This window comes from Phasianus colchicus, chromosome Z (assembly GCF_987193195.1).
Source record: "Phasianus colchicus chromosome Z, bPhaCol1.hap1.1, whole genome shotgun sequence".
In the NCBI taxonomy this organism is placed as follows: Eukaryota; Metazoa; Chordata; class Aves; order Galliformes; family Phasianidae; genus Phasianus; species Phasianus colchicus.
The window spans coordinates 21,603,820-21,631,425 of NC_143476.1; the positions used below are offsets into that span (position 1 = coordinate 21,603,820).

General features: G+C 40.2%; 1 protein-coding gene across 2 annotated transcripts in view; it reads right to left on the reverse strand.

The window, feature by feature from the left end:
- Nucleotides 1-27,002, reverse strand: part of LNPEP (leucyl and cystinyl aminopeptidase) — a 51,196-nt gene extending 24,194 nt beyond the window's left edge. Inside the window, exons 1-4 of one of the 2 annotated variants that reach the window (XM_031609042.2) lie at nt 26,762-27,002; nt 10,486-11,326; nt 6,706-6,844; nt 1,550-1,681 (exon numbers count right to left, since the gene is read on the reverse strand). In XM_031609042.2, coding sequence (XP_031464902.2) covers nt 1,550-1,681; nt 6,706-6,844; nt 10,486-11,326; nt 26,762-26,780 — 1,131 coding nt within the window. In that variant the 5' untranslated portion in view covers nt 26,781-27,002. Of the gene's footprint in view, nt 1-1,549; nt 1,682-6,705; nt 6,845-10,485; nt 11,327-23,288; nt 24,348-26,761 lie in introns of those variants that run through there. The other variant, XM_090130670.1, reaches the window with a different exon arrangement.
- Between the last annotated feature and the right edge of the window lie 604 nt (nt 27,003-27,606).

Here is a 27,606-nt window from a genome sequence, read left to right on the forward strand (position 1 = left end):
TTTCTCAGTAGACAATAATTGGCACAAAATTCATCCAATGCCATATCTCATGTGTGACTACTTTTGATATAGTGCAAAAACCATTCACAAAAATTGATTGGATACAGTCTCCCATTCATGTCGAAGTGGCTCTATCAAAAAAAAGAACTTTCATTAAGATACAGATTAATCCTGGTTTAGGATACCCTTGCATACAGAAGCACAAAAGGTGTTGAGAGTATTTTTCCTTCTTACAGTCTCCAGTCTTGCCAATAGAATAATTCATCAGCTGCACTCTAGCCTGACCTAGTATTATCATTTTTATACTTTCCCTCATTAAGCTGGTAAGTATATATATTGCTAGACTTGGTGTCTTATAAAGCTCTGCTAGACATCCTTAGCTTAGCTAAATCTTGCTTGGTCAGAATAAAACACAGAAGAATTGCCCTCCCTCTGTCAGAATACATCATTCATTCTTTCTCTTCTCCATGTGCTTTGCCTATCATAAAATACTTCTAAAATATTGATTATCTAAAATCTATTATGAAAAAAGGAAAGCATACCACACACAGTTGTTTCAGGCTCTCTGCAAACATGAAACATTGAGTGTAGTGACCAACTTCCTTCCTCCCTAGTAAAGAACTGGTTACCCTTGCCAAAACAAATTTCAACCACAGAGCTCAATAGAAGTCACAAGGGGAAAAAAAAGAGCAACTTTTCAAGCTAGATCAAATGAACTCTGTCCTATTCAGATATAGTTAAAAATACTTGTCCAAATTAGAATGAAATCCTACGGAACAGCATGTTTTACATCTGTATATTAGAGAAATATGTATCATGATGTTGCTCCACTGGCCTACAAGGCAACAATTCTCAGTACTGCTTTTTAAAAGGGCTTCTTATCCCACCACGATGCTATTGCTCCCTATGTGACGCTTGCTCCTTCTCGGCACTAAGTAGATGCTGACACTTCCAACATTTCACCACAAATGGGCAGTTCCTGCTACAGTCATGAAAATTACTGCTTACATGAAATCCCAGGAGTAACTAAGGAACATTTCCTAGAACTATCATGTTCTTTATTTAGTTACTTAAATACACTGTAGAAACTGCTCGGTGATCTTAGGCTATATTCACAAAGAGCAAATAGCATGCAAGCTTCCTTTAGAAACTGTACTGTTCCTGTTCATCCTCCGAACAACTCATAGTTGTATGACATGAATCTCTCATTGATCAAGCATTAAAACTAAGCATCTAAAGCTTCTGATTAAGAAAGCTGCAAGCAGTTTTACATTTTCTGAGTATCTGCTGCTATTATGTTGAGATCCACGCTGTAGAATTCTTCTCAATCTGACATAAGCCCAGAAATCAATTCAATCTGCAGCATATGGTCACTGTCTACCACCTGTGATAAGCACAATGAAACCAAATAAATAAATGGGGGAAGGAGAAAGTCACTTGGTATTGTGAAAAGTTTGTTTGCTCGCTCACTGGTCTTTCCATCTGTTATCGTTTTATTTGGATGGACAGGGAGAAGGTGAAGGGTGACTTAAAAACAGAATAAACGTACCAGGCTCCCATTAGTTTCCATACTAATGTTTTTCAAGTCTGCAACAACAAAGGCTACTAGGTAGGTGCTCATTTTCAAGCTCACAAAAAATTCATCTTGAACAATTCCCTTTGTCACAGGAGTAGTGGCTTTCTGTAAATAAAAGAAAAATATTAACACAAAGAAAAGAACACTAAAATAAATAAAAGAATTACTTTTAGGTGGCTAAGAACAGTTTATAAGCAAACTTATAGAATATATTTATATTTTAGTTATGTTCATTGGAACAGATAAGGCCTACGACCTTCTCATGGTGTAATAAAGCATGAGAAGCTTGGAACATTTTAAGCCTTTATACCCCCAAATTACTTAACAAGCTTTTAATATGAAGTATTATCAGACTGCCTTGCTGGAGACACCCTGTATCTCATTTAGTTCACATAAAGCCCCTAGTTTAAGCTCCTAATTCAACAGAAAGATTAGTATTAATCCACAAGAGCTTTAGGCTGGAGACACTGTTCAGTACAGCCTGCTAAAAATACAGATACTGCATGAATTAAATATTTGTCTCTCCATACGAATCCCCTCAAAATTAGGTAAGTAGACACATTCATTATTAAAAATAAAGAAATAAAACAGAATTATTCCTCTTTAACCTTCTCACCCACAAACTGGAAGAGATTTCATCTGAAAAAGTGAAGAACGCTTGCCTTCTAAAACTTCCTAAGTACCTTTGTTTCCAGAAACAATCAACATTAAAAAGAAAGCCCTCTAGCTTTAGACAGAATTATTTCAAACTCATTTAAAATATGAACAATGGCTAACACTTAACTGCCCCCAAAAAATTAACTGCCAGACTCAAAGAGGAATAGATGCTTAATTCTGAATAGAGAAACAATCACCTAGTCTGACAACTACATAGGAGAAGTTTAATGCCGAACTTCTTCAGCCAATTAAAAATGTCTGTCTTTACCACAGCTTCATTTTCATAAAGACATGACAGAGGTGATACTCTGAAAGAGAATCTAATGGCTGCAGATAAACTCTTTCAAAAAAGGGGAAAAAAAAAAAAATCAACCACAAAACGCCACAAACACAAAAGACACAGTTTATTCTAGCTTGAATGTGTCAGCCACTAAACAGTGCCGCATTAGCTACGTGCATGCTAGTTGAGATCTGCTTCTGAGCTCTCCTGCTCACGCAGATACTATGATGAGGCTCATCCTTCAACATTCTCCTGGATAAAATAAAAACTCTGATATTAGCTCTGTTATTCTACACCAATCTGTATTTTTTTTTTTTTTTAAACAAAGGTTTGCTTAAGTGCTTATTTTCAGAAGTAAGCCTATCCTAGTAATGATCTCATCAATGCAACACAATTTATGCAACATGATCCCTTAATCCACATTTCGTTGTGTGCAAGAGCTAAGCAGCCTATAGCACTGCACTGGGAGCTGAGACTACCTAACAGAATACCTAAGTCAAGCTAAATCTAAAATTCAAGAATTTGGCACGCACTAGAACACTTTGGACAAGAAAAATCTGAAGTAAACCATGCCAATAAAAGGTTTTGTGTATAAAAGTTGGTACTGCTAAGGAGAACTTGTTGATACTAGGAATACTTGAGATAACTTATTTTTCCATTGAATCTCTCAAATCTAATTCTTTTATTTTGTTCAGTCAAAAAAATATGCTATGATTTCATGATTTTACTCTGACTCACAAGCAAGGAGACCAAGTCTTTTTGACAAATTACAAAACCCACAGGGACCATTTCCAAATCTAGTTAAAAACTTGGATGTAAAATTTTAGATTCTTGGATGTAAAATAACAGCAAATGAGTGTGGGTGACAGGATCTTTTGCCTATGGCACACGGAGATAGCTAAGCAGAAGAGATTAGTATCTAAGATAACAGAAGGCAATTCAAGTGGTATGACAAACAGGAGCAAGAATCAAAATGCCAAGAAGATTGTAGGGAGACATCATGTCACTGAAATGGAAATTTGACGGCAGGACTGCCACCAAGTCACTTGAGAAATGATTCTACGCAGACCCAGTGACAGAAACAAGGAAAGACATGCATGTTTTCTATCTAGTACAGAACAGCTAAGCTACAGTTAAGGTGACTGCAGTGGAATTGCCAAGACACAGCGTGAACCAGTGGTTGAGCACCAGGTGAGAAGGCATGTCTAACCCTGGGAAATAATGTGCAAGCAATGCACCTCAATGATTAGAAGCCTGTACCCACTCCTTCCTCATCCTCATTTAAGGTTTAGCAGTGGAAGGTGCAGCATCTCTCTGGATACAGACTGCACCCCTTAAACATTGCCAGATATCAGAAGGGGTTAACAAATTTTCCTTCTTTATTACGCAGTACTGCTCTGTAGTGCCTGTATCCCACTCAAAGGCACTTTCAATAATTTCTTTTGCCATACAAGTGACCAATCTGGAAAATCTACAAAATCGCTGTTTATAATACAAATACACAACATCAACCTATTTTTCACTGCAAGTAGAAAGGGTAGAAAGTCACATTTCCCACACTCCTATTGCTCAGATACAGGGTTTGAATTCTGGGTGATTCTGTATGAGGCCATGAGAAGGACTAGTGGGTCTATTCCAGCTCAAGATATTTCGCTCTGTTTTGAATCCATTCTCATCCTCTCCATTATGTCTATCAGAAATAAGCAAGGCAGAATATACTAGAAATAGAGCAACAGTAAACATCCTATAGTAGTGTGGTGCAGTAGAAAAGCTACTAACTATTTTGGGGGCAAATGTGTCTTTCAGAATACTCATGAACTGTGGAAGGTAAGCTTAATAGTATGATAAACTTTTAAAAACCATTCGCATTTTGCTTGGTAAATCTACTAAAGCAATAACAGCAAACAATACTTTACTATTTCTATATAAAAAAATTACAGAAGCTGTTTATCAAAGTAGTCTTAGCCACTTGTCCAATACTTGCAGAGAAAAACAGAAGCGCCCTTTCTTGTCTACATCAAATGTGAAAATTGTCCACAAGGGCCTGCATATTGAATCTTTCAGAGAAAGAGAGAACAGCCAATGAAGTATTCTTCAGCCTGGTATAAACAAAGTGCTTGCAATCCCATCAAAGAGAACGTTGAGAATCACCACATACCCATGAAAATAAACATTCACCCAATATGAGCAAGATAATATTTTGCAAAGGCATAATTATCAGTTTGGTTTTCAACCATCAGCACCTGAGCCTTTGATAGTCTTCAGAAAACTAAATTGCGCAGTGTACATGTAGGTTTCATCAACATCAAGGATGTAATTCTTTTTTAATTACTGCTAAGATTAATGTCAATATTAATGAGTTTCTACTGAGTGATAAATGATGATAATGTTTTCGATGAGAGGCAACTTCATTCTGAGACATGCTGGGTAATGTCAGTCTTGATGGGCTGTCTGAATGAATTACGCTTCTATAAAGCTTTCTTCAAACGCTCAATGGCATAAATCATCACCATAAAATACAGATATGCTCATGTAAAATGATATGCTCTTATAAAATTTTAACTGAAAGGATCTAGTTGGAGGAGTTCCAGATTCTGATTTGAATTCTGGAGCTGAGGCTCCAGAGCTGAGGCTCTGTTCACAGCCTATTTCCCTTTGCTCAGGTTCAAAAGCCATGGCTTCCATGTTAGGCATATCTTTCACAAGAACTGTTTCTAGTTACTCAAATTATGATGAGGACATTCCAACTTTTTGCAAATGTGCAATATCAGCAAACATAGAAACCTCAAAGGGAATCTTAAGGGCTGTTGAGACTGTTTCAGTTAACAACAAAATTCCTGCAATTGGCTTCTTAACACTGAGTAAAAATCACAGAATCACTAAGGTTGGAAAAGACCTTTAAGTTCATTTAGTCCAACTGTCCACCTACTGCCAATACTGCCCACTAATCACTCCCATAGCCATTCAGCTGTCACAGAATCACAGACTGTCAGGGATTGGAAGAGACCCCAAAAGATCATCTAGTCCAATCCCTCTATGGGAGAGGGAGCAGGAACACCTAGATTAGGTCACAGGAACATTCTGAATGTCTCCAGAAGAGGAAACCCCACAATCTTTCTAGGCAGCCTGTTCCAGAGTTCTGTCACCCTTACAATGAAGAAGTTTCTTCTCATATTTATGTGAAACCTCTTGCGTTCTAGCTTGCACCCATTGCCCCTTGCCCTATCACTGGATGTCACTGAGAAGAGCCTGGCTCCATCCTCCTGACGCTCACCCATTACATCTTTATAAACATCAGTGAGGTCACCTCTCAGACTCTTCTTCTCCAAGCTAAAGAGAACCAGCTCTCTAGTAGAGGGGGAGGAGAATCTCTCTCAATCTACTAACCACACCCCTTCTAATACACCCTAGGATGTCATCGGCCTTCTTGGCCACAAAGACACAGTGTTGGTTCATGGTCATCCTGCTGTCCACCAGGATCCCCAGGTCCCTTTCCCCTGTGCTGCTCTCCAGCAGGTCAGTTCCCAACCTATACTGGTACCTGCAGTTGTTCTTGCCCAGATGCAAGGCTCTACACTTGTCCTTGTTATATTTCATTAAATTTTCAGCCCCCCTCCCTTTTCTCCCCCCAGCTCTCCAGCCTGTCTAAATCACGCTGGATGGCAGCACAGTCTTCGGGTGCGTCAGCCACTCCTCCCAGTTTTGTGTCATCAGCAAACTTGTTGACAGCGCACTCTATTCCCTCATCCAAGACACTGATGAATATATTGAATAGTACTGATCCAAGTACCAACCTCTGAGGGACTCCACTAGATACGGGCCTCCAAACAGACGCTGTATCACTGACCCAACTGTCTGGCTTCTTCCCTTCAGCCAGTTCACAGTCCACCTCAATATTACACCCATTACACAGTGAGACACTCTGTATGTTCCTACACATCCCTACATTGTGCAGTGTGTTAAACAGTCTAATTTTCTTTATAAAGATACTTAGTTCAAGTCCTTGAGAAACAGAAGCATTTTTATTATATAAAGTCACTGAGTATGCAGTTTACCTTCGCAAGTTCCAACATGTATGTTCCTGCAATTTGAAATTAAACACCTGGACTTTAATGCAACAAATACAATGCAAGCACTTAAGCGGATTACCTAGAGGACAGCGCTACTAAAATTCCCATACAACAGTAAGTACCTTTGGCATATTCGACAGCGTGGAAAGTTTCTCATCTCTCTTGATTCTGATTGAAAAAGTAGCTTTAAGTGCTGGTTCATCAAAGCATGGAAAAGCAGACCTTGCAGCAAGAGGCTCAAACTGAGTTGCAGCAAACCACCTAGTGAAAAGAGTAAAGAAGAACAAATTAAGAATTATGAAAAGGAGTAAGGTTGTTTAATTACAGTAGAACACTGTCACTTTTCCTCTGACATACGGAATCAAACTCTGTAACCCAAGTAAGATTACAAAGCAGGTATGGTTTATGCAACAGTGCACATATGCTGGGTGCAAAGGGGATAGATCTGCCTAACTTGCACCCTGTCAGGAAAAAAATGTGCTACAGATATAGGCTAACCTAATACATAATCAATAGTTTTTCTGGAATTCAGATACATATTCATTACACCCCCAAGAGTTCATTAGCATGCAGACCCTCCCCTCTTGTGTGCATAGTGGGTTGTTAGGGTCTGCTTCTGGTGGTCGTGGACGAAGAATCCTCATCTTCCTTGCTGTAAACTTCTGACCTTTCAGGAGGACATCCCCCCAAACCGGTTTCTTCTAGCCCTGTGGACATCTAATCACCCCCCTGCCAGATGTCCTTGGGCTGTTCTCAAACCCTTATCTGTATGGCCTTCATCCCCCTCACTATCCCAGACCCAGTGTCTGCCACCCCTTATTTTCTAACAAGCTCTACATTCTTGCTTCTATAAACTATCTCTAACTATCCCCCTTTACCCCCCTTTTTCTCAGTCACTGTGAAGCCTTCTTGCCTTTTGACCTTCACTTACGGGGCCCTTCTCACCTTTCACCTCCACAATCCTTGTACCTGCTTACCATAGAAGCAGCTTTCCAATCTATACATGACATGGTTAGTCCAGCTACGAACAATTTCTTTGAGATTATGAAGAAAACAGTTCTTTAAAATCAGAGATAAATTTATTGGAGGACTAATCTCCCTGGTTGTTTTTTGTTGTTGTTGTTTTCTTATCCTACACCCAGAATAACATAACTACAGAATAATTACCAAAATATGTCAGCTAATTTTCAGTAAGAGTGAATTAAACATAAAAAACCTGAAGAATTAAATTAGTGATCACACACACTACCCTAAAGTTTTGAAACCTCAGCAGCAGACAGGACTGCAGCGAAGCTCTTCTATCTGAATGTTACGCATTTGTCTTCAGACACTCCCACAACTCTTCTGTCTTCCTGCTCCCTTCCCTGACTACTGGATGCTGTGTAAATTCATGCACTGTCTTGTCTGCAATACATGTCTTATGTGAGAATCTTTCAGTGGACTATGCTCCTTCTCAAGCATTTTGATATTGACTAGGTGCAGAAATTAAAACTTTTACTAGAGAGTATCTCTGATGAATTCTGTTCCTGCAGACAAGAAGAGCATAAAACAGACCTTAACAATTTGTCTTCCATTTACCAAAGATCAGAGATAAACAGAGGAGAGAACAGTGTTTTCAGCTGCTCTTTTTTTTTTTTTTTCCCTACTTAAAGCCTTCTACCAACTTCCCACAAATTCTGAGAGTTAAGTTTTCTTCTTCCCTACAACTCCAACACTGTGGACCTACCCTTTTCTGAGGAGGCATGTTGCTGCCGTAACATTTCTCTCTATGCCTGCTTTCAACTTCTTACTCCCATCTTTCTTTTCAAACATTATCTTGATGTTGGTACAGGAAGCTTCAATTTTTTTCCCTTTCACCCCAAATGGGATGCAATCTGTTTATGGTGGCTTTTGGTTTTTACTTTTTAATTTGCATCTGGCTACAGTGACTTTTTTGGCATTTAATAATTTTAACACTTTCATCTTTAAAAGAAAATAAAACTAACATAAGAAAACGTATTTTCTTGCAATAGGTTAAATTTTACATTGAAAATTCAAGAAAAATAGAAAAAATAGATGTTGTCAAAATAGCCTGTATCTCTAAAACCAATGGTATTAAACATACAAAGACAAACCTCTTGGAAATAGACACGCAAGGCAAGAGAAATGATAGTATCAGTAACTTAGCTGGGAAAGATTTACTGAAAAATGCACAAATTAAAGCATCCTGTCTCTGAACAAAAAGCTGGGAGCACTATACTAAAGGGGAAAATCCTCCACAAAACATACACACAGATAATCTTTTTTTCTCTGCAAATGCTCATAAATACTCTTTCTATTACTGTAAGCACAAAGAAAATAAAGTTTCAATATATCAGACTGTAAAACATACAGAAATTCAGAAGGAAGCTAATTACAACTCTTATGAGGCTTTGTATCACTCACTGTAAGACCCTTATCATACTTCACTCAGTATTTTATGGTAATGAATATATTTCAGTGTTACATTTGCACCTCAGAAAAACATCTTCATCAGACAGGGGCAAACTGAAAACAGGTCCGTAACCCTTCTGCCTACATTTCCATTCTTTAAATTCTTGATCTCTTCAAGGTCTCCAAGACAAGATCAAGCGAGGAACAGTAGGAACACATACAGGAAGGAGGAGAGTTTCTCCCTCACTTCAGATGCCAATCAGTTCAGGAACTCAGTCATGTTCCACAATTCCTCTGACTGCAACAGTTTTGCATGTACTTGAAAATTCAACTGCTGCAGATAGCCTATTTTCTTGTACATTTTAGCAGCAAATCTTAGCCCCACTGTGATCTAGCTAAGGGTAGTTTAAACAGCAAATTGTAAGTAAATTTCAGAAAAAATAAATAAGCTTTGATTTAAACATCTTGTCAGTGCTTAGAAATGCCAGATGAATCTGAAAGAAAACATACTGTTTTTATTTATTTAAAAAATAAAAAGAAATAAATATTCCTTATGTTCCAATGAAATCATCTTTATACTGAGACATTTTATTATTTATGAAAGATGAGCAATCCCTGAAAGATTCAAACATTAGCAGCATACATATATTATGTGTATCTCACTGGAAATATTATAGCCAAATTTTAACACTCGTCTGTTGCAGTCTTCAAGGAGTCTCATTCAAGAAGATTGTAACAGCTAACAGGTTTTATTTGAAGTCAGTGAAAATAAGTGTTTTTTTTTTTTTTTTTTTTTTTTTTTACACTTTAGGTCTCGGCATTTTTTAGCACAAGCTGAAAAGGGTTTCATATCTTTATTTATCTAATAGCTGTTTTACAGGTTCTTTACAACAACTTTCCTGTCAACAGAGTGAACTGACCTATACCACTCTGTTTCCACAAAACCTGCATGGATTGTACTGTGCTAACAAAGGCATGAACAACCTTAAGAATGCAATAAGCGTAAGTAGCATTTGAAATGGGGTGGTAGACAGCTACATTCTCTAATCTTCTTTGTAAAAAGCACTCATTCCACATAACAGTGGTCCTGCCAACTAGCCAAGTACACGTTGAAAAAAAGAAACAAAAATCCAACAAAAATCCATGCTAGAGTGCCATGTGGAGCTCACAGGAAACTGAGCTCCTGAAACACTGAACTGAGGAAGAAGCTGCCCTGATTTAATGAACTCACCCATGAAAGACAGTTTTCAGAGTGCTGATTTTAATCACTGTTAAAATCTATGTCCCTAGCAGCTTTGCATAAAGTGTCAACAACACAAGGAAGAAATTTGATATTTTAGAAAAAAGCTGTAGATTTAAAACATCAGATTTTTCATTTTATTCAGTAGGAACCAGTTGCACAAAACATTCAACAGAAAGAATTACTCATTATTTCTATCAAAGCATGATCTAAGAGCAACGTAAGAGAAAAACAGGATTTGTGTACCTACCTTTGCTTAGAATTCTCATCCTTGTAAGAAATCTTGTAAAAGCCATAGTATGTATCTGATAAATTAGATGAATATTCCAAGTTGACTGTGTAATTCTGTCCTGCAAGGAGAGACTCAGGAGCCATGACTGCAATCTGATCATGCAACGGATATTCCAGCAACTCAACTGCCTTTTCTTGACTTCCTCCTGATGAAGTAATAGTTGCCTTGGTGATATTTAGCCCTGAGCTGTGAAGCACAATCTTCTTAGTTACTTGGGTGACATTAACCACTATTTTCACAGAGCCTGTAAATTTCAGGGTAGTTAGGTTTGGCTGCAAGTCAAGATCATAATGCAGTGGTACAACATCAGAAGGAAGTCTTATTTTTGCCCATGGAAACAGTTTTCCATTGGTTGCCAAAGGGTATATTAGTTCCATTGTACGATTTTTTTTATGGCAGCCTTCTTTGGTAAAGGTACATTTGGGAAGAAGATAAATCACCATTATCACTGCAACTGCAATCACAAGAACACCAGTGCAAACCAGCAGGGTCCTCATAGAGGGCACTGAGCAAGAACCATCTGGACTTTGTCTATAGACAGACATGTTATTCCGGAGACCCGAGCTTCTGTTAATGAAGGACATCCCCAGCAGTTTTGCTGATGACTCATAATCCTCTTCATCATCATCCATTTCATGCTCCCCAAGGCCACGCACTAAGAGCCGTGAGCTTCTTGGTTCGTATTCAACTTCATCAGGCTCCAGGGGGTGTAAACAGGGCTCTTTTGCCAAGTCAACAACATCAGGCTCTTCCTCAAACATACTGTTTTCAATCATGTTCCTGGGTAGCTGAATCTGATCTGAAAAAGAAAACAGAATATGCTACATCATAAACAAAAGATGCAACACTTCAGTGACAGATCATTGAGGTAAAAAATGGGAAAAGCTTTCACTGCATATACTATCATTTTACTTTCCTGATTTGTTTCCACTAAAGCCATGTTTCTCTGCCTACTGCAATTCTTGTTTCAGTATCTTGTCCCTTTCTGAACTTCAAGAAGATGCTTCCGTTGCACATACTCAGTTGTCTCTTGTATCATAATTGGGAATCAGTTACATCACTGAATTGTACTTCCAGCTCACTGACACCATTGCCTCAGTTGCATTATGTCTACCCAAATAATTCTCCCTGTATTCAGCTACACTAGGTATGATGGAATAGTCTCTATGTTGCAGGGTGAAGAATAGGCAACCAGAACAGTTCTAATGGTGTTTCTAAGATTGCAGTTCTAGAGTTCCTGTTAGAGGACAAGACCTGCTGACATATTAGCAGCTACACAAACAAAATATTCATTTTACACTTTCAGAATTAATTTTTTACACATAAAAAAACCCTCAATTTCTTACATGGCAATGGGAAGATGACTGTTCAAATCAATCATTTAAGATCTAGCTTGCACAACCCTCAAAACTGTCTGGGCAGGTAAGAAGTTAAGTCAGAGCCAATAAGACAGTTAGTCCCCATAATTTTTTTTCCGTAAGACTTAACAGATCACAGAATATAAACCAAAAGTTTAAACTGCTTTCAAGTTTATCAGATACCCTCATATTCCACATGTAGTTTTATTTTAAGCAAACTTTTGATTGTGTCTGTAAACAGTAATGTCATATAGAAAGTTATCTTTCAGCTAAGCCACCCAGTGAAAGTGGTGAAGTTAGAAACACTGATGGGAAGAAGCGCATACAGGTTATTGGACACAGAGACAAAAATTGCTATATCAGCAAGGAGGTTATTTTTCGTAATGTGTTTCATCTAGAACATTATAAGCAACATAGAAGGAAGTTGATTGTTTTTTCTTAGGGCACCATAGAGCTGTCTGAAGAACAAAACAATTCAATTGGAAAAGACATCTATATGGAGATTTCTCATACCGAATGTCCAAAAAATCTCATTAACTTTTCAGGCCCTTGCAATCTAGTCAATATGAGTTAGTCCCCTATCACAGCCTCAAAGAGACTAAGCAAAACTTCGAACAGCAAGGCGTCACATATGAAGGTCTACTGCTAGCTGAAATGTCCTTGAGAAAATTGCTCTCTGCAACAACTTAAAATATCACTGTCATCATCACTGCTCTCATCCTAAACTCAAATCATACCAGCACTCCCAACACTATAAAGAAAATTAACTCTCTTCCAGAGGAAAACAGCATACATATCTTCTAGTTTGGAACACAGTTTCTTTCCTCAGTGTTTCTGGTTTTTGCCTCCCCTCTCCTGAGCCAATGGCGCACTTTGCAAAGTGCAAAGCTGCAAGCCAATTACCCCCTGTGACTGTACTGGTTCTTACATGTGTCTGACACAATGGAGTTTCAATTTTGCCAGAGCTTTCAGTGAATACTGTGACAAATGCAATTCATCATCAATGTTCCAGAAGCAGGCATTCAATGTTTTCTACACAATTCCATAAGGCATACACTTAATAGTTATAGTCTTGGTCAGTCAAATGTATCCTGGAACTCAGTTGCATTAACATGATTAATGTGCCTGTATTTACATGTGGAACAAAACTGCAGCCTCTTGATAGATTCCAGAGGAAAAAATTAAAAAAAACTTTAACTGAAAAGAATATATACTTTAACCATATATTTTTAAAAAAATGCTTTATTATGCTTATAAAATATCACCCAACAAAAGCTGTACAAGATTTCTTAAATTTGGCCCACAGAGAACTGATTTGCAGCAGAGTAAGCAAAGAATCCCTGCTGCTATTCCTAATGTGGTGCAGACGCAGCTCTGGAACACAGCAGCTCACCAGGATAGCAGCACTGGCATAACTCTTGCAGTTCTTAAGCAACACTCATGTTGTATGGGAAACCTACGCAAAATCCTAATGGAAACCTCTTTCTTCAGTAGCTCAGGCAAGCAATGGTATTTCAGGATTCACGCCCAACCACAGAGGAAAGGGGAACTAGACAGTTTGCATAAAAGTGAATTCCTCATCTGATTCCCAGCCTTGAAACTTCCCAAATTGCTCTATGCAGTGAGAAGCAGGACACATTCTACAGATGACAAGTCTAACTTCCTAGACTGAAGACATCCAAAACCTCATAAGTACACATTAATAGGTGCCCAGAAACATAAAAAACAACCAAAACCTTTGTTACGAAATTTGCTCTTTAAAAACACACTATAATCTTCACCACTGGAGTGGTGCACAGGCAAAAATTTAAGTCACTTATTTTCCGTTCTTTTGCTCAGTGTTTCACACTGAAGGGATGGTACTTATGGCCATCGCTTGAATACTGCATTACGTTACTTCTTCTAGTGGATAAGTATCACTATGGTATAAGAAGGGATACAATTCAATAAAGCAACACTTCTTAAAAACAGAGGTTTTCCAGGGAGCACAGCAGACAATTTTAACTTACAGTAATTTTTTATAGAAGAAAAATGAAGTCATATACACTGTATTATTTGATTGTAACACAGATGTAATCTTGGCTGCTTCTACAATTCTAGCTTCAAAGAGATCTCTCCTTCGACAAATATGAACAAATTTCATATTACTGATCACAAATAAAAACAAAATAACCTCAAGCTGGTAACACTAATCTAACAAAGATATCATCAGACCTTAAAAGTGGTGTAGTGAATGCACCTTTACTCTCAGGAAGTAAAATCTCTAAAATTTGCTTCAAACTGCCACATCTTAGTTTACGATCATTGCTTCCGATCACATCAGTTTAGTTCTTCCTCCCAAAATGTAAACTACCTCCTTTACAGCTATGCTTTGAGCTGTCTCCAATTTTCTGTTAAATATATATATTATGTGTTTGTTGTTTAAGGGAAAAAAAAAAAGACAAGAAAACTCAATTGGTCTTTCAAATCAGCTTGTTCAGCTGGTAACAACAACCATCAAATTCTGACTGAAGTTTTACTCTCTTCTAAGCATCTGTTACATGCATTTAAATTCTTCTTGAGCAAGAAATTATAAGTTAGTGCTATGCGGAGCAATTATCTGCTGTTATTAAAATAGGTAGGCACACAATGTTGTTCACCTAAATTAAAATCAGCATCTATCCACAGAGAGGAAACATACACTTACAACAATCAACCAGCTTAGAAATAAGACAAACACCTGATGGTATTTTGGGAAAATCAGAAATCCTACTTGAAATCATTTTGCCTTCATTCCATCATCATTTATTTCACTTACCAGCTTGGAGACTGAACAAAGAGAATGGAAGTCTTTATAAAAAGAAAAATGACATGCAACACAGCATACCTGAGAACAAGATAAAATCAACCAGCCAAAATTTATAGGTCACATCAGAAAACCAGTCTGTCAAAAAAATTGCAGTTCCCAGCCCTACTAGTTGTTTGTGCAAAAAGCAGCACTCAAATATCCCCCATGCACTCACATGCACACAGCAGCTGAAGTCCCCAGCACCTACGAGATCTCCAGAAGTACAACTGGGGGGCTCAGCAGCTGCAGCACAATTAGAGTTCAGCTGAAGCACCCTTCTCCAGACATGGAGGTTTCCAAAACCAAACCCGCAGTCCCTTCACAAAGAATGGGATAAGGCTTGTTGGGTATCCCAGATCTGCTACTCTTCTTCACCTGAATGCAGGTTTATACCCCCATCTTCCACTTGTGGGAGGAAAATCGTGAACTGACAGCTCCTTCAGAAATGACGAGTTATCCTCAGACAGAAACACGATCAGCACCAGTGCTGCGCATGAGATTGCATGTGCTCATTAATGGTCCGTGCCAGCTTTCTCATTATAAATAGAACTAAGGCATGACTGTAAACATTTGCTTTGGATGGAAATATCTATGGAAACATTACGTGCCCTGTTCTGAATTTTCAAGCTCCATGTTGTTTTCAAACACTGCGCAGCAAAGCAAGAGACACAGGAAGCATTCAGAACTGGACATGAGAGAGCGAGCTTGAATCGCTTCAAAAATGGATTATGGATTTTACTCACTAAAAACAGGGTCTTACATGATTTTCCAGACTCCCGTGAGTATTTTAGTTGGCTCCACAGCAATTAACGCTTACAGTTAAGAGCTACTGAGCCAACAAAAAATGACTGGTTCAGTTAGGTGAGAAATATGGTGCAAAATTCAAATAACAAAGCAGAAATGCAAGTCCCTCCTGAAAACAGTAAAATAAGATAGGCCCACAGAAATCCCGTATCAGAATAGCAGGCTGGCTGTCCAAATGTACCTATTGCTTTGTGTATACATAATGAAATATCCTGAAAGCCACTACTAAATGAGCATCTCCTCTGTCTGGAAGACAATGAATATCCAAAAGTCACATCACGACAGCCTGCCAAAAAGCCCTGAAAGTTAAGCCCTGATGACTAGTGAGAGCTGCACACAGAACTCCCACTTAAGGACTTTATGCATTGATTACTGTGTTTCCTAGCAGACTAACAACAGCACCCTGCAACAGTTTGTGACATACACCGCTTTGCTTCATGATGCTTTCAGCAGAGACAGTTACAGAAAGAGTCACAAGCTAGCACAAAACCAAACACAAACGAAGGAGTGGTGAAAATGATGGAAGCATGTACCACAGCAACATAAAGAATGTCAGCGCACACGCTGCGCATGATGTAAATATACCAACTGTTTTTATTTAAGGAGAAAAACGAGAGAAGGAAAGCACATCAGAGTTAAATGTATGACACTACTACTCCGAAGAGATCATATCTGAATTTCATGACATTTGAAATCCAGTCTCAGATTTAACATGACACTAATGTAACCTTCATAAATAGCATAGCAAGTTCTTTGTTTTCAGCAGGCACAGCTCAGAAGCAACTGGCAATGAGCAGGGACAACCTAATAAAGAGCTCACATACACACAGTGTTACGTTCATAATTTAATTTTCTCTTGAATATGCATAGTTGACAAAACTACAGAAGAAGAGATTTAATCAATACCCAGAAGAGATTCTACTCCCCCATATGTTACCAACCACCTGTATAGAAGCCATGAGGTCAGAGTTATATGTAATAAGTACTCTCTAAGGAGTAACCCTGATGACTGCTACAGCATACATACACCTCTGAACAATCTCAAATCTTGACTCACCTTGGAAAAATAACTACTGTTCACTGCAAACTTGAAACTATTTCCACTTAACAACGTTAAGTCCAATGTTCCAGACTTCTCTGCTCTGAAGCAAGCTTCACTTTGGAAATTTCCTAGTTTTGGCTAGGCTTGAATTAGTTTTCTTCACTGTGTCCAGCATGGCCACGTTTGGATTTGTGGCCACAATAGCACTGACAGCACGCCGATGTTTAGTTGCTGCTGAGCAGTGCTGCCCAAAGCCACAGATGTTTCAGTATTTCAGCTTCTTGTACTATCTGGCCAGCAGGAGGAGCTGGGGGGCACAAATTGCTAGCAGGGAACCTGGACAATGCTCTCAGATACATGGTCTGATTTTTGGGTAGTGCTGTGTGGAGCCAAGTTGGACTCGATTATCCTTATGAGTCCCTTCCAACTTCCGAGATTGGATGATTCACAGCAATAGTGTTTCTCCTCCCAAGCAGCCAAGCTGCATGATGAACCCAGTCATCCCACCTGATGAAAGGAATTCCTTCTCCAGCTTTGCTTACACAGGTACTTCTGCTTCACCCAGCAAACTGCCCACAACGCTGCAAAAGCTTTCCTCACTGCCAAATGCAGCCTAGCTGCGTTAGGGGTCAGACCACAGCAGAATTTCTATCTGCTGGTAAAAATCAGTGTACAGGGCAAATATCCTTCAGTTTTGAATGAAGAAAACCACAAGTATTTCAGCTTGCAAGTAAAAAGCTTCAGGTGTGAAAAGTATTTTGCATTTGTTAATATTTTATTTTCAGTAGAAAAATCTTTTTGAAGAAACAGAAACAAGATACGTTGGTACAAGGCCATGCGGCCATTTCCTGTCTTAGATTAATGAATTCAGAAGGCAGAGAGGAATAATGCAAGAGAAGAAGCACAGCCAAGAAGCTTTTGGAAATCCAACATATTACTACAGAAATTCCAGAATCACCCATATGCCTTGGCTGCTTTTTGGAGACTGAACAGAAGCAATATGTAGGCTAACAGCATGTCCTTACCTCCCATGATGCTACAAGAGTACACATATTCATTTTTAATACACCAAAAACAAACACCTGAAAACACAAGCTTATGTACTTTTACATAATGAACATAGTCATCTAAGAAAGAGAAACAAAACCATTTGTGTTTTGAGCCTAGAACAAGACTTGCAGTCCTCCTAAAATTACCGTGTATAGAAAGCAAAATGGCACACACTAACACAGACAGAAGCAACTTTAATAAACTAACATAAAATTAACCTCTCTGAAGACAAATGAGCATTTTTCTGTCATAGCTAAGAGCTCAGCGCTCTTCATTCACACAGATAAAGATGTTTCCATTTTGCAGAGCCATAATAACTGCAACAGGCTCTGTTGCTTTTTGCTGTGCCATTACTGAAGTATCAACCCTCTGTGCAGTTTTACTGCAAACTTTCACCAAAAGATATGCATTTCAGGAAATCTATCCAAAACCAAAGCACTGGCAGTACATCCCAGCAATGCCACTGTGGAAGGGTTTGATTTCAGTAGACAAGTAAGGCTACAGGGGCAGTCAAACTGGTAGACATTGCCAAAAATATTTGTAGTTACACATATTTCACTGTTTCCTCAGTTAGGTCACAATGGGATCACAGAATCACAGGGGTTGGAAGGGACTTCAAGAGAACATTGAGACCAACCCTAGGTCAAAGGGTTGCCAAAGCTAGGCCAGGTTGTACAGATAGGCACCCTACTGGTCTTGAATATCTCCATAGAAGGACACTCCACGAGCTCTCAGAGCAACTTGTGCCAGTGCATCATCACCTTTATCACAAGGAAGTTCTTCCACATGTTAGTATGGAACATCCTATTAGGCCACTGTTTCTTGTCCTGTTCTTATGGAGCACTGAGAGGAACCTGGCCATTCATTTGTCTCCGACCTCCCATTAGATATTTATAAACATTAATCAGATATCCCCTCAGTCTTCCCTAGGCTGAGAAGACCCAGGTCTTTCCATACATGGGAGATGCTCCAGGCCATTTAACATCTTTGTGGCTCTCTCTCTGCTGGACTCCAAGGAGGTTCCTGTCTTTTTTCATCTGGGGAGCCCAGAACGGGATACAGTACACCGGATGTGTCCTCACCAGGGCAGAGCAGAGGATCACCTCCCTTGACCTGCACTCTGGGATACCACTGGCCTTCCTGGCCACGGGAGCACACTGCTGGCTCACAGCCAGGAAAAACGAAGGGAAAAAAAAAGTCTAAACTGAAGTAATAATTTGGTCCCATACTAACTAATTTCAGCTGTTTTCCCTGTATTGTAAAAGAGGACAAATCCTGCTTTCCAAACCAAAATAAGCAAGGGAACATAAGATACAAGCCATACAAGGTCTCTCTATATTTGATATCCTGCCTGTACTGGAAAGAGTACTTTTGCTGCTTTTTATTATTATTATTATTATTATTCCCCCTTAGGAATTATGAGAACAAATATTACAACAGCAAGTTCCTGCACGTACATTCTGCCAACAAGACTGGACGATGGAAATTAAAACAATACACGGTTATGTATTTTCAAACCATCTCTTATCTTAAATTGCCATATGAAGCAAGAGCTAAGAGTGTAATCTTATTTAAGCAACTGTTTATTAGTCTTGGGTGCTTCTAAAAGGTTTCCTCAAACTCTTTTCCTGGTTTTTAAGGAAAGCACAGATGTCTTTGGCAAGCTTTAGGGCTAAAGAATCACATGGTTCAATTACATTTCAACATCTGCCAATACAAAGTTCTAAGTGGACTGATACACTATTACTGGCATGTCATTACAAATTATTACTTTGACACCATCCATTAAAATAAAACATTATGAAAGATACAGAGAAAGGTATCACTGAACCCCTTAACTAGTAAGCTGGGAGCACCCTATGTTACTTTTTTCATAACTTTCCCTGGAGGCCAGTGGGGATTAGTAGAGAATTTAAGGCTCTGCAGTACAAGCTCAGTCTGAATCTTTATATCCAAAATAGGCATATCACATTCATTCACATTTTGTTGAATGTTTCTGGCATTTTTAAATGACACTGCTCTTTAGGCACTACTGAGAGAGAAAACCCTATAGAAGTCCAACAGCATCAAGTCAGCATACTATCCTCAGTCACTGACTGGACATCACACAGGAGAACAGTGGGAGAGCTTCAAACATTAATTTTATAGACATGATTTTAGTTCCCAGTGTAATCAAGCACATCTTTTGAAATTAAACTGATATAAAAAGATTTAACCACAGGGTCTAACAAAAACAAGCCTTGGAGACTCCTGGAAGCTGAGTCAAATATCCTGAGCCACTGAAGCTCCCACAGCCAGGACTGCTGACTGTTTCCCAGACTGCAGCTGTCTGATGAACATCAGCTATGGCTGATTAACACCAGGCTAGTCATAGCTAAAGATACAGGAGATTCCTCTGTTAGCATCAGTTCTGTTGAACAAAGTAAGAGAAGTTTGTAAATCCTTCTTATGGATTGTTAGGCATATTATAAGACTGCATACAATCTGATGCTGCTTAGCTACATTTTTTTGTTTGTTTTTGCTATGTTTTGTGCTCTTATGCTTTAAGCAATACATTCAAACTGTCATCTTGAGCAATTTCTAGAAAAACCACCATATGTGCCTTACAATACATGCTTAATGCGCATTTGATAATTCCTAAAATATACTGTACAATAAAAGCATAATAAAGTCATAAGCAAGTAAATTTCTTTCAGACTCATTTTAAGACAAAATCAAGCACTCCGACCAAAAAAAAAAAAAAAAAAAAAGGCACAGTGCCTGCACAGCAGCTCAAGAAATACCAAGATCTAAAATGCTCCAAAGCCTCACACAGCTGTCACATACTCACATCAGTTGACATCAGTCTTGTGACAGCTGGGAAGGGGCAGCCCCAGAGCGTCAGGCACTTTCCTGATTTCCAGAGGGATCACCTCTGTCACTCGAGCAGGTGGAGAGCTGCTGACTGTGCAGCCCATTGGGTAAGCATGCCTGCAGAGTCTGTTGAAGGTCTCTGCAGAAATATCAGCAGGGTCACTCCAGAGCCTGCCTTGCTGGGGCTTCGACCAACACACATTGCTTTGCGACTGCTCTGGGTTACTCTGACCAGAACTGCCATACCCTGTCTCCATCACTATCACTGGATGTACACAAATTTCAAAACACATAAACTGTTGCCAAGAGAAGGACGAAAGACACAACAGGGGAGAGTGGAGGAGGAGGGAAAAGAAAAAAAAACCAGATGACCCTCAGATCCTTTCTAGACAAAACACACTTTGATTCACCATTTTTATTTAGAAGAATTTCTGTAAACCACAGCTCTGCCACTGGAGCATCCACTTACAAGAACACTTCAGTTCTGCTGCACAAGTTTCCCTTTCATTGACTTTAATCTCACAACCACTATTTTTGCACATGAAACATTACCATGCTATTGCCCACTCTCTTTGTGAGAAATGTCCATGTTTGGCGAAGGCATAACACAGAATCTACATATTTATCTTCCAGAGACTGCAAATTAATGGCTGCTTCTGCTTTGCACATCCACGGGGGGGAGGGGAGAAAGAGAAGGGGAGGAAATAAATAAAAATCAGAGGGATGGGTAAAAATATCCTTACAAATACTGCATACTGATATTTAGGATAGCCGTCAATATTGCAGACACCAACCCACCATCACAGCAATAACTGAACCTTTGCCAAATCCACCAGCAGTTGCCAACAAGTCAGACGCTGTGCTAGGGCTAGCTCCATCAGAGCACATAATGTGGAACAAAACGGCTTTCCCAGCACTGCAATGCAGATCACTGTCAAACAGCACCATAACCACAAAAGACAGATATGAAGGAAGATTTGTTTCCTCAAATTGTTTCTTTTCTTTTCCCAATGTTTAGCAGGTTTGCAAGTTCTGAACAACATTACTATTCGTGTTCCCAGTTCTATTTTTAATTGCTGCAGTGCAATATTTTGTACTGTTCCCTTCAATTATTTTCCAGCTGTTTGTAGAACAGTAATCACACACATCTGCACACTTAAGAGGCCAGTGCCAAGGCCTCATCAATATGCTTGTAAGTGACTAAGTTGGGTAATAAAACTGACAGCTCACATATTCCATATTCACAGTTGATTTTCTGGGGAACTACTTTTTGTCTTTCTTTTATCTGCCAAAGCTTACAGCTCAGAAGCAATAAGTCTTTTAAGTATTCTGAAGCTTTTAAGACTCCCACAAATACAAGCCTGACTGATCTGGAAAGACTGCTTCACATACATGAAAAACAGTCACAAGTCATTGTTGATATATTAACAATTCATTATTACAGCAGAAAAAAAGTGTCAGATTTTAAATAGAAGAAAGGCTGAAATACAATACAGCACCTGGTGCCAGAGCTGCCAGTAAATAAAGCATGTTCCTGGTGTTTAGCACAGGTGGTTCCCTTTGTAGTCAGTGGCACTGGAAAAAATGTCACACCTGGGCTGAAGTGTTTGCAGAACCAACTCCCGTAGCATCAAAGAGTAATGCAGTCGGGGAACTGCACACAACTACACTCACCACAGAAGAGTGAAATCTTCCAAACCAGGGGAAAAAAGAACACCCAACCAACTAACACCCCAATAACAGCAAAACAGTAAAAGGCATCTCAGATCTCTGTTGAACTCAGTCTCCTGTCTGCCCAGCTGTGGTGAAGGCCAGGGCAGCAGTACATGAACACAAAGCCTGAACCACCCAGCAGCAACACTGGGATCTTATTTGAACCTCTGGACTGAGACAACACTCAGGAGAGGCTGCAGCCCCAGTGATGCCCCAGGTGGTGGGCAGAGCAGCACTCTTTCATTCCTACCTCTGAGGTCAAATGGATGAGGTTTCCGGGTCTGCTCCCTACCCACTGCCTTCTCCCATCCTTCCAGGCTACAGAGTCCAAAAACTTTCTGCAATTCTTCTAGTTTAAGGTCAACACACTTCTACTATTTAAAGCAGTAGAAAAAATAGTCAAAACGCAGTTATTAGCATGTACAACTCTTAAGAGATGCTCTGAAATACATAAGTCCCAGCTCACAAAAACGCTGGTGTTTTAAAAGTTAATTTGATTTTATTTTAAGGTATTGTTGGACAGAAGTCTTATGCTTACAAATTTCTCTCACAGCCAGAAGAATAATACTGCTTTCCTTCAAAGAAGTCTTAACTTTTTTTTTTTTTTTTTTTAACATGATCTCTGCTATAATACTTAATAAAAGAAAAATACTGTCCAGTAGACTGGAAACTCACTAAACTTCCTTCACTCGGATCATTGAGTGAAAGAGGAAAACTTTGGTTGACTGAATTCACTTCAACTCATCTTTACAAAAAACAGACATTCACTAAATAGAAGCAAATTTGGCTTCTTAGTAGGTAATTGTTATAATAATGCCATTTAATATGAAAAAGCTGATTAGCTGTTTGTTTAGCTAATCAACGGATTTTATTTTAAGCTGTTATTTAGTTCATTAGCAGACTTTATACTAGCTTTTATTAGGTTTCAACACTTTCTATAGCTGTCATTAAAGGGCTTCATCTAGTGCACATGCATACAGCTAGAAAGAGACGAGAGTCCTGCAACAATTTTCCAGATGGCAGGTACTGAGGTCAGTACATTTTCAACAGTTACGCCTCATTACATATCCCACAGATGTTCAGTGGCTCCATTCATCCTGCAAGCGGAACCTACCTCCTCAGTGAAAAGGCACTAGCAGGACCCACGACTAACATTTACACTCTGATCTTCTGACATTGTTTTAACAGGGCATGAGACTTGCAGCCCCTTTCCAAGTAGCAATGTTGGCTCTCGTCAAAAGGAACACTTCAAGCAGTTCTTTCTCTTCCCCTCATTGTTCTGTCATCATGTCACCTTTCTGCTTGTAACAGGTGCTGGGTCACTCTGTTCAGGTTATGTTGCTAATGCAATGCATCCAGTTCCAAGCTTGTAGTTTACAGTGCCCGCAGAAAAGAGCACACAAGTCTCTGTGTACACACAGGGATGCAGGGACGATCTCTCCTTGCTACACAGACCACACCTGTTTCAGAGCATTCAGTACTAGACAGAGTTCACAGAAATGCAGAAAAAGCAAACAAACACATTCTATAGAGAAAAGGTTCTTGTTTAGCACAGCTGACACAGGAACAAAAGCCACAGATGTTACAACATGGCTTCGTGGAAAAATACCATCTAGCAACATGCATTTTGGCAGTGTAAGACAATGCAGAAACAAATAGGGAGAGAGAATTAGCAATTTTTTCTGTCAGTAATATCTGACTAAAGCAAAATGTTGGGATATGTAAAACATAGGGGGAAAAAACACTGAAAACAAACCTCTTAGATTTTTACCATCCACCATCCTACTACCACAGATTACTCACTCTGCTGTTCAGGACCAACTAATGCAAATGAAAACACAGGAACCTTTTGTGTCAATGACAGACAGCAATATGATATTGACAGTTAAGGGGAAGCATGGTGCACCCATACTTGGGCTACACTCATAGAAGATGCTCCTGCAACCTCTTGCAATGCACTGCTAGACCTATACTACTAAAATAAGAAAAACTATTTCAGAATTGAAAGGAATAAAAAATTGCTGAAATGAATTTTGCAAATTACATTCTTCCACAAATTATCTCACCATATAGCATGGCTTGTTTTTATCCTCTACATAAGCACAGCATTTCCCTCTATGTGAACCTTTTTTTTCACTATCAGTGGGAAAAAAAAAAAAAACAATCCAGCTATGGAACTAGATTTCATTCCAGAGCTTTCATGCGTTGCATTAAAAAGGCCTACAATAATTCTAAAAAGTTAACAAAAGGGATTGTTCTTTGCCTTTTCATATATCATCACAAATCATTCCTTCTGTACTTCCTTGTTTTTGCACATCACCTGTCCTGAGTGTGAAACACTGCGATCTCTCATTTCTGCATTTTCCTTCCACGTCAAATGGGTAGAAAAAAAAGTTTAATGTCCTGTGTATTAAACAGGAAATGGTGAAATGATCTTCTAGAAAACACATACAATCTAAAAGTAAAAACAAAAACTTGCAAAATATCTTGCAATATTGTTCAGAACCTACCCCAAATTACCTAATATATTCCAGTCAGTCAGAATTTCATTTGTTATCAATGCAAACAATTCATTTTTCCACAAAGAAAAAGAAAAAGGTCTATGTAACAAATAACTAGTCAGAATTAATTAATTAATTCTGGTAATTAATTTACAGTCCCCAATTTAGGGGGATTTGAGATCACACACAGAAAAAAATTTTACATGCCATAAAAAGTCTCCTGTGCACTTTTAATCACACTTCAATTACTCACATTTCTGAAAAAGACTTAAAAACAGTTTGTAAAACAGAAGAATTTGCCTCAAAAATAAAGATCCATTAGCAGCAATTCCTGAAACATTTCCTAATTCAGCTATTCCAGGCCCACAAACAGATCTGTGCTGAACTGCTCCTCCAGCGCCCCAGATCTCAACATGCCAGGAGCAGAGCTCCCACAAACGGGGAAGGAAGGGAGCAGCCAGTCTGGAGAGCAATGGATCCAAGTCCCCAGAGGGGAGCTTTGGCACGGTGAAGCCAAAGAAGGCACCTGATACATTTTTATTTAAGTTGTCTGTATATTTCCACAAGGGAGACTGTCCATACAAGAGAAATTCAGCACATCCTCTAGCATTTAGACAAAATGACCAGGGTCTGCCTTTACTTTTAAGATGAATTATGGCTGTGTTTTTCTTTACGATTACAGATTACATTTGGATTAGGAAAACGGTGATCTGCCATTTCCACTTCAGTGCATCTGCTGCCTTAAAATACTATTTTAAGATATGCAGCCCTTCTCAAAGCAGCTCAACATCTGTAAACTAAAAGCAGAAACAAACTTCTTGTCACTTTGGCATACAAGCATCAGCGTTCTAAATCCAACTAAAATGTTCTCTAAAAACCTTAAGATACGATCCAATCCCTCTGTTTAATATGGAGAAAAGCCTCAAAGGGCACAAGAATCATTCTGATTTTCCTGCGATAACCATCTTCTGAGTTCAAACAGCACCTTGCACAGGAAACCAGCCTACAGATTCACAAACAGAAGTCATTACCACCATATAAGTGAAAACCAAAAACCTCCCGGTTACTGTGGAACACGGTTTATTTGAGATACGAAGCTGACAAGTCTGCCTTGCAGACCACCAGCCAGGAAACATTCTGCTTGAAAACCAAGCCTGTAAGCCTGCAATTCACTTTAGGGTTTAGCAGTTGGGTACCAGACACCCGAAGATCAACAGAGGAGCAACAACTCTGCTTTGGTCTCTGCACACTCTTAAGCAGCCCTTCCTGCAGGAAGTCTGTTTTCTCCCAGCAGTCTCACCACCAGCCCGGGCACCGGTTTTCACTGCAGGGATCTGGGTCAGCAGTAACAGAAAGTGTCTTGAACTGTGTACTGGGACCTCAGCACCACTTCTTCCAGTTTCACAGGCAGAGAGCAGAAGTTTCAACGTCTTGTTGCACAATGCAGTCACAGCATTATTTCAAACCACTGCTGAAGCGACAGCAGCACAACGGCTGCCTCTCCTAACAAGAGAAGACTCCCCACGATGACTTAAGCAAACACTGCAATTAGAAACATAGTCTCTTTACAGCGAATACAGCAGCAGGTGTTATAACTGTGATAATAGTTAGCTGAAGTTGAATGGCCTTCTGCTAAGGCTAAGTACAGAAACATCAACTGCTTGGACGAAGTGCCAAGCACAGCAAAACACATCCTTCACTGAAGTGTCGCTAAGACACGCGGATAAAGGTGGACGTTGCTGCTTAAACCAACAGAACAAGCCCTGAAGCCCGCCTGCTAACCTGCAGGCAGTGTGCCGGGCGCGGGGAGAGCCCGAGGGCACCGGGTGCTGAGAGCACAGCGGGCAGCGCCCGCCTCTCACCTCCTCCCTGGGGTTACGGCCAGGCAACATCGCGCCTCAGAGCGATGAGAAGGCGAGAGAGCTCCTCTCGCTCACGTAGCGTCTGTGGTCAAGCCAAACACAAACGAGGCCCAAGAAGTCTCCGAGTTCCGCGCGGGGGTCACGGCCACGAGGCCCGCCCGCTCCCCCTCGGGAAGCGCTGCCCGCCCGCCGCCCGCCCTCGCGGGGATGGCGGCCGCACTCACCGCTGGGGAACGGCTCCATCTTCCTCCCGGCTCCTCCGGCAGCCCCGACAGCAAAGCCCGGCGAAGGAGGAGACGAAAAGTCGCGGCCCTTCACTCGTCCTCCTCCAGCCGCCGCATGCTCCGCGCACGGCCACGGCGACTCCCCGCAGAGCAGCTCCTTTTGAAGAGCAGCGGAGCAGCCAAGAGCGCTTCCTGCCCGCGCGGCTCCGCCCGCTCCTCCCTCACGCAGCGCCTCTCCCCGCCCCGCCCGGGCCGCGGCCCTGAGCCCGCTGCAGACGCCGCCCCGCCGCGGCAAAAGCGGAACTGCCAGAGCCGTGCGCGGCCTCAGGGCCACGCAGAGCGGGGTGGCGGGCGCCCGGAGGTGGCTGGGCCTGCGCTCGGCGGCGGGCTGTTCACAGTGTCCCCGCTGCCCTGCTCGCCCCGCTCCCTTACTGATAAAGTACCACCTGGGGTTTTTTTGCTCCTGGAAGTGTTTGACCGTCAGCTTTTGGATGGGTGGGAGGAGAAGGAAACTGATTACTCCCTGAGAATTCCAAATTTAAAAGCCATCTGTTTTCCCCAAAAAATAAAAACTGAAGTCTGACCTTGTGTTTCCCATGATGCGTGCACCGCCTCAGGCCCTATTCCCACTGCCGTGCCTGTTGCCATTGCTCTGTAAACCTAAAATTGCACTTTTTCACACAAAATGACTTAGTTGTATTGACGCGCCTGCAGCATAAACTGCATCTTAGCTCTGTTTCATATTAGAACCATACGATGCTAGAATATCCTGAGTTAGAAGGCACCCACAGGAATCCCCAAACCCAACTCTTGGCTCCGCACAGCACCATGCAAAATATAAGTCC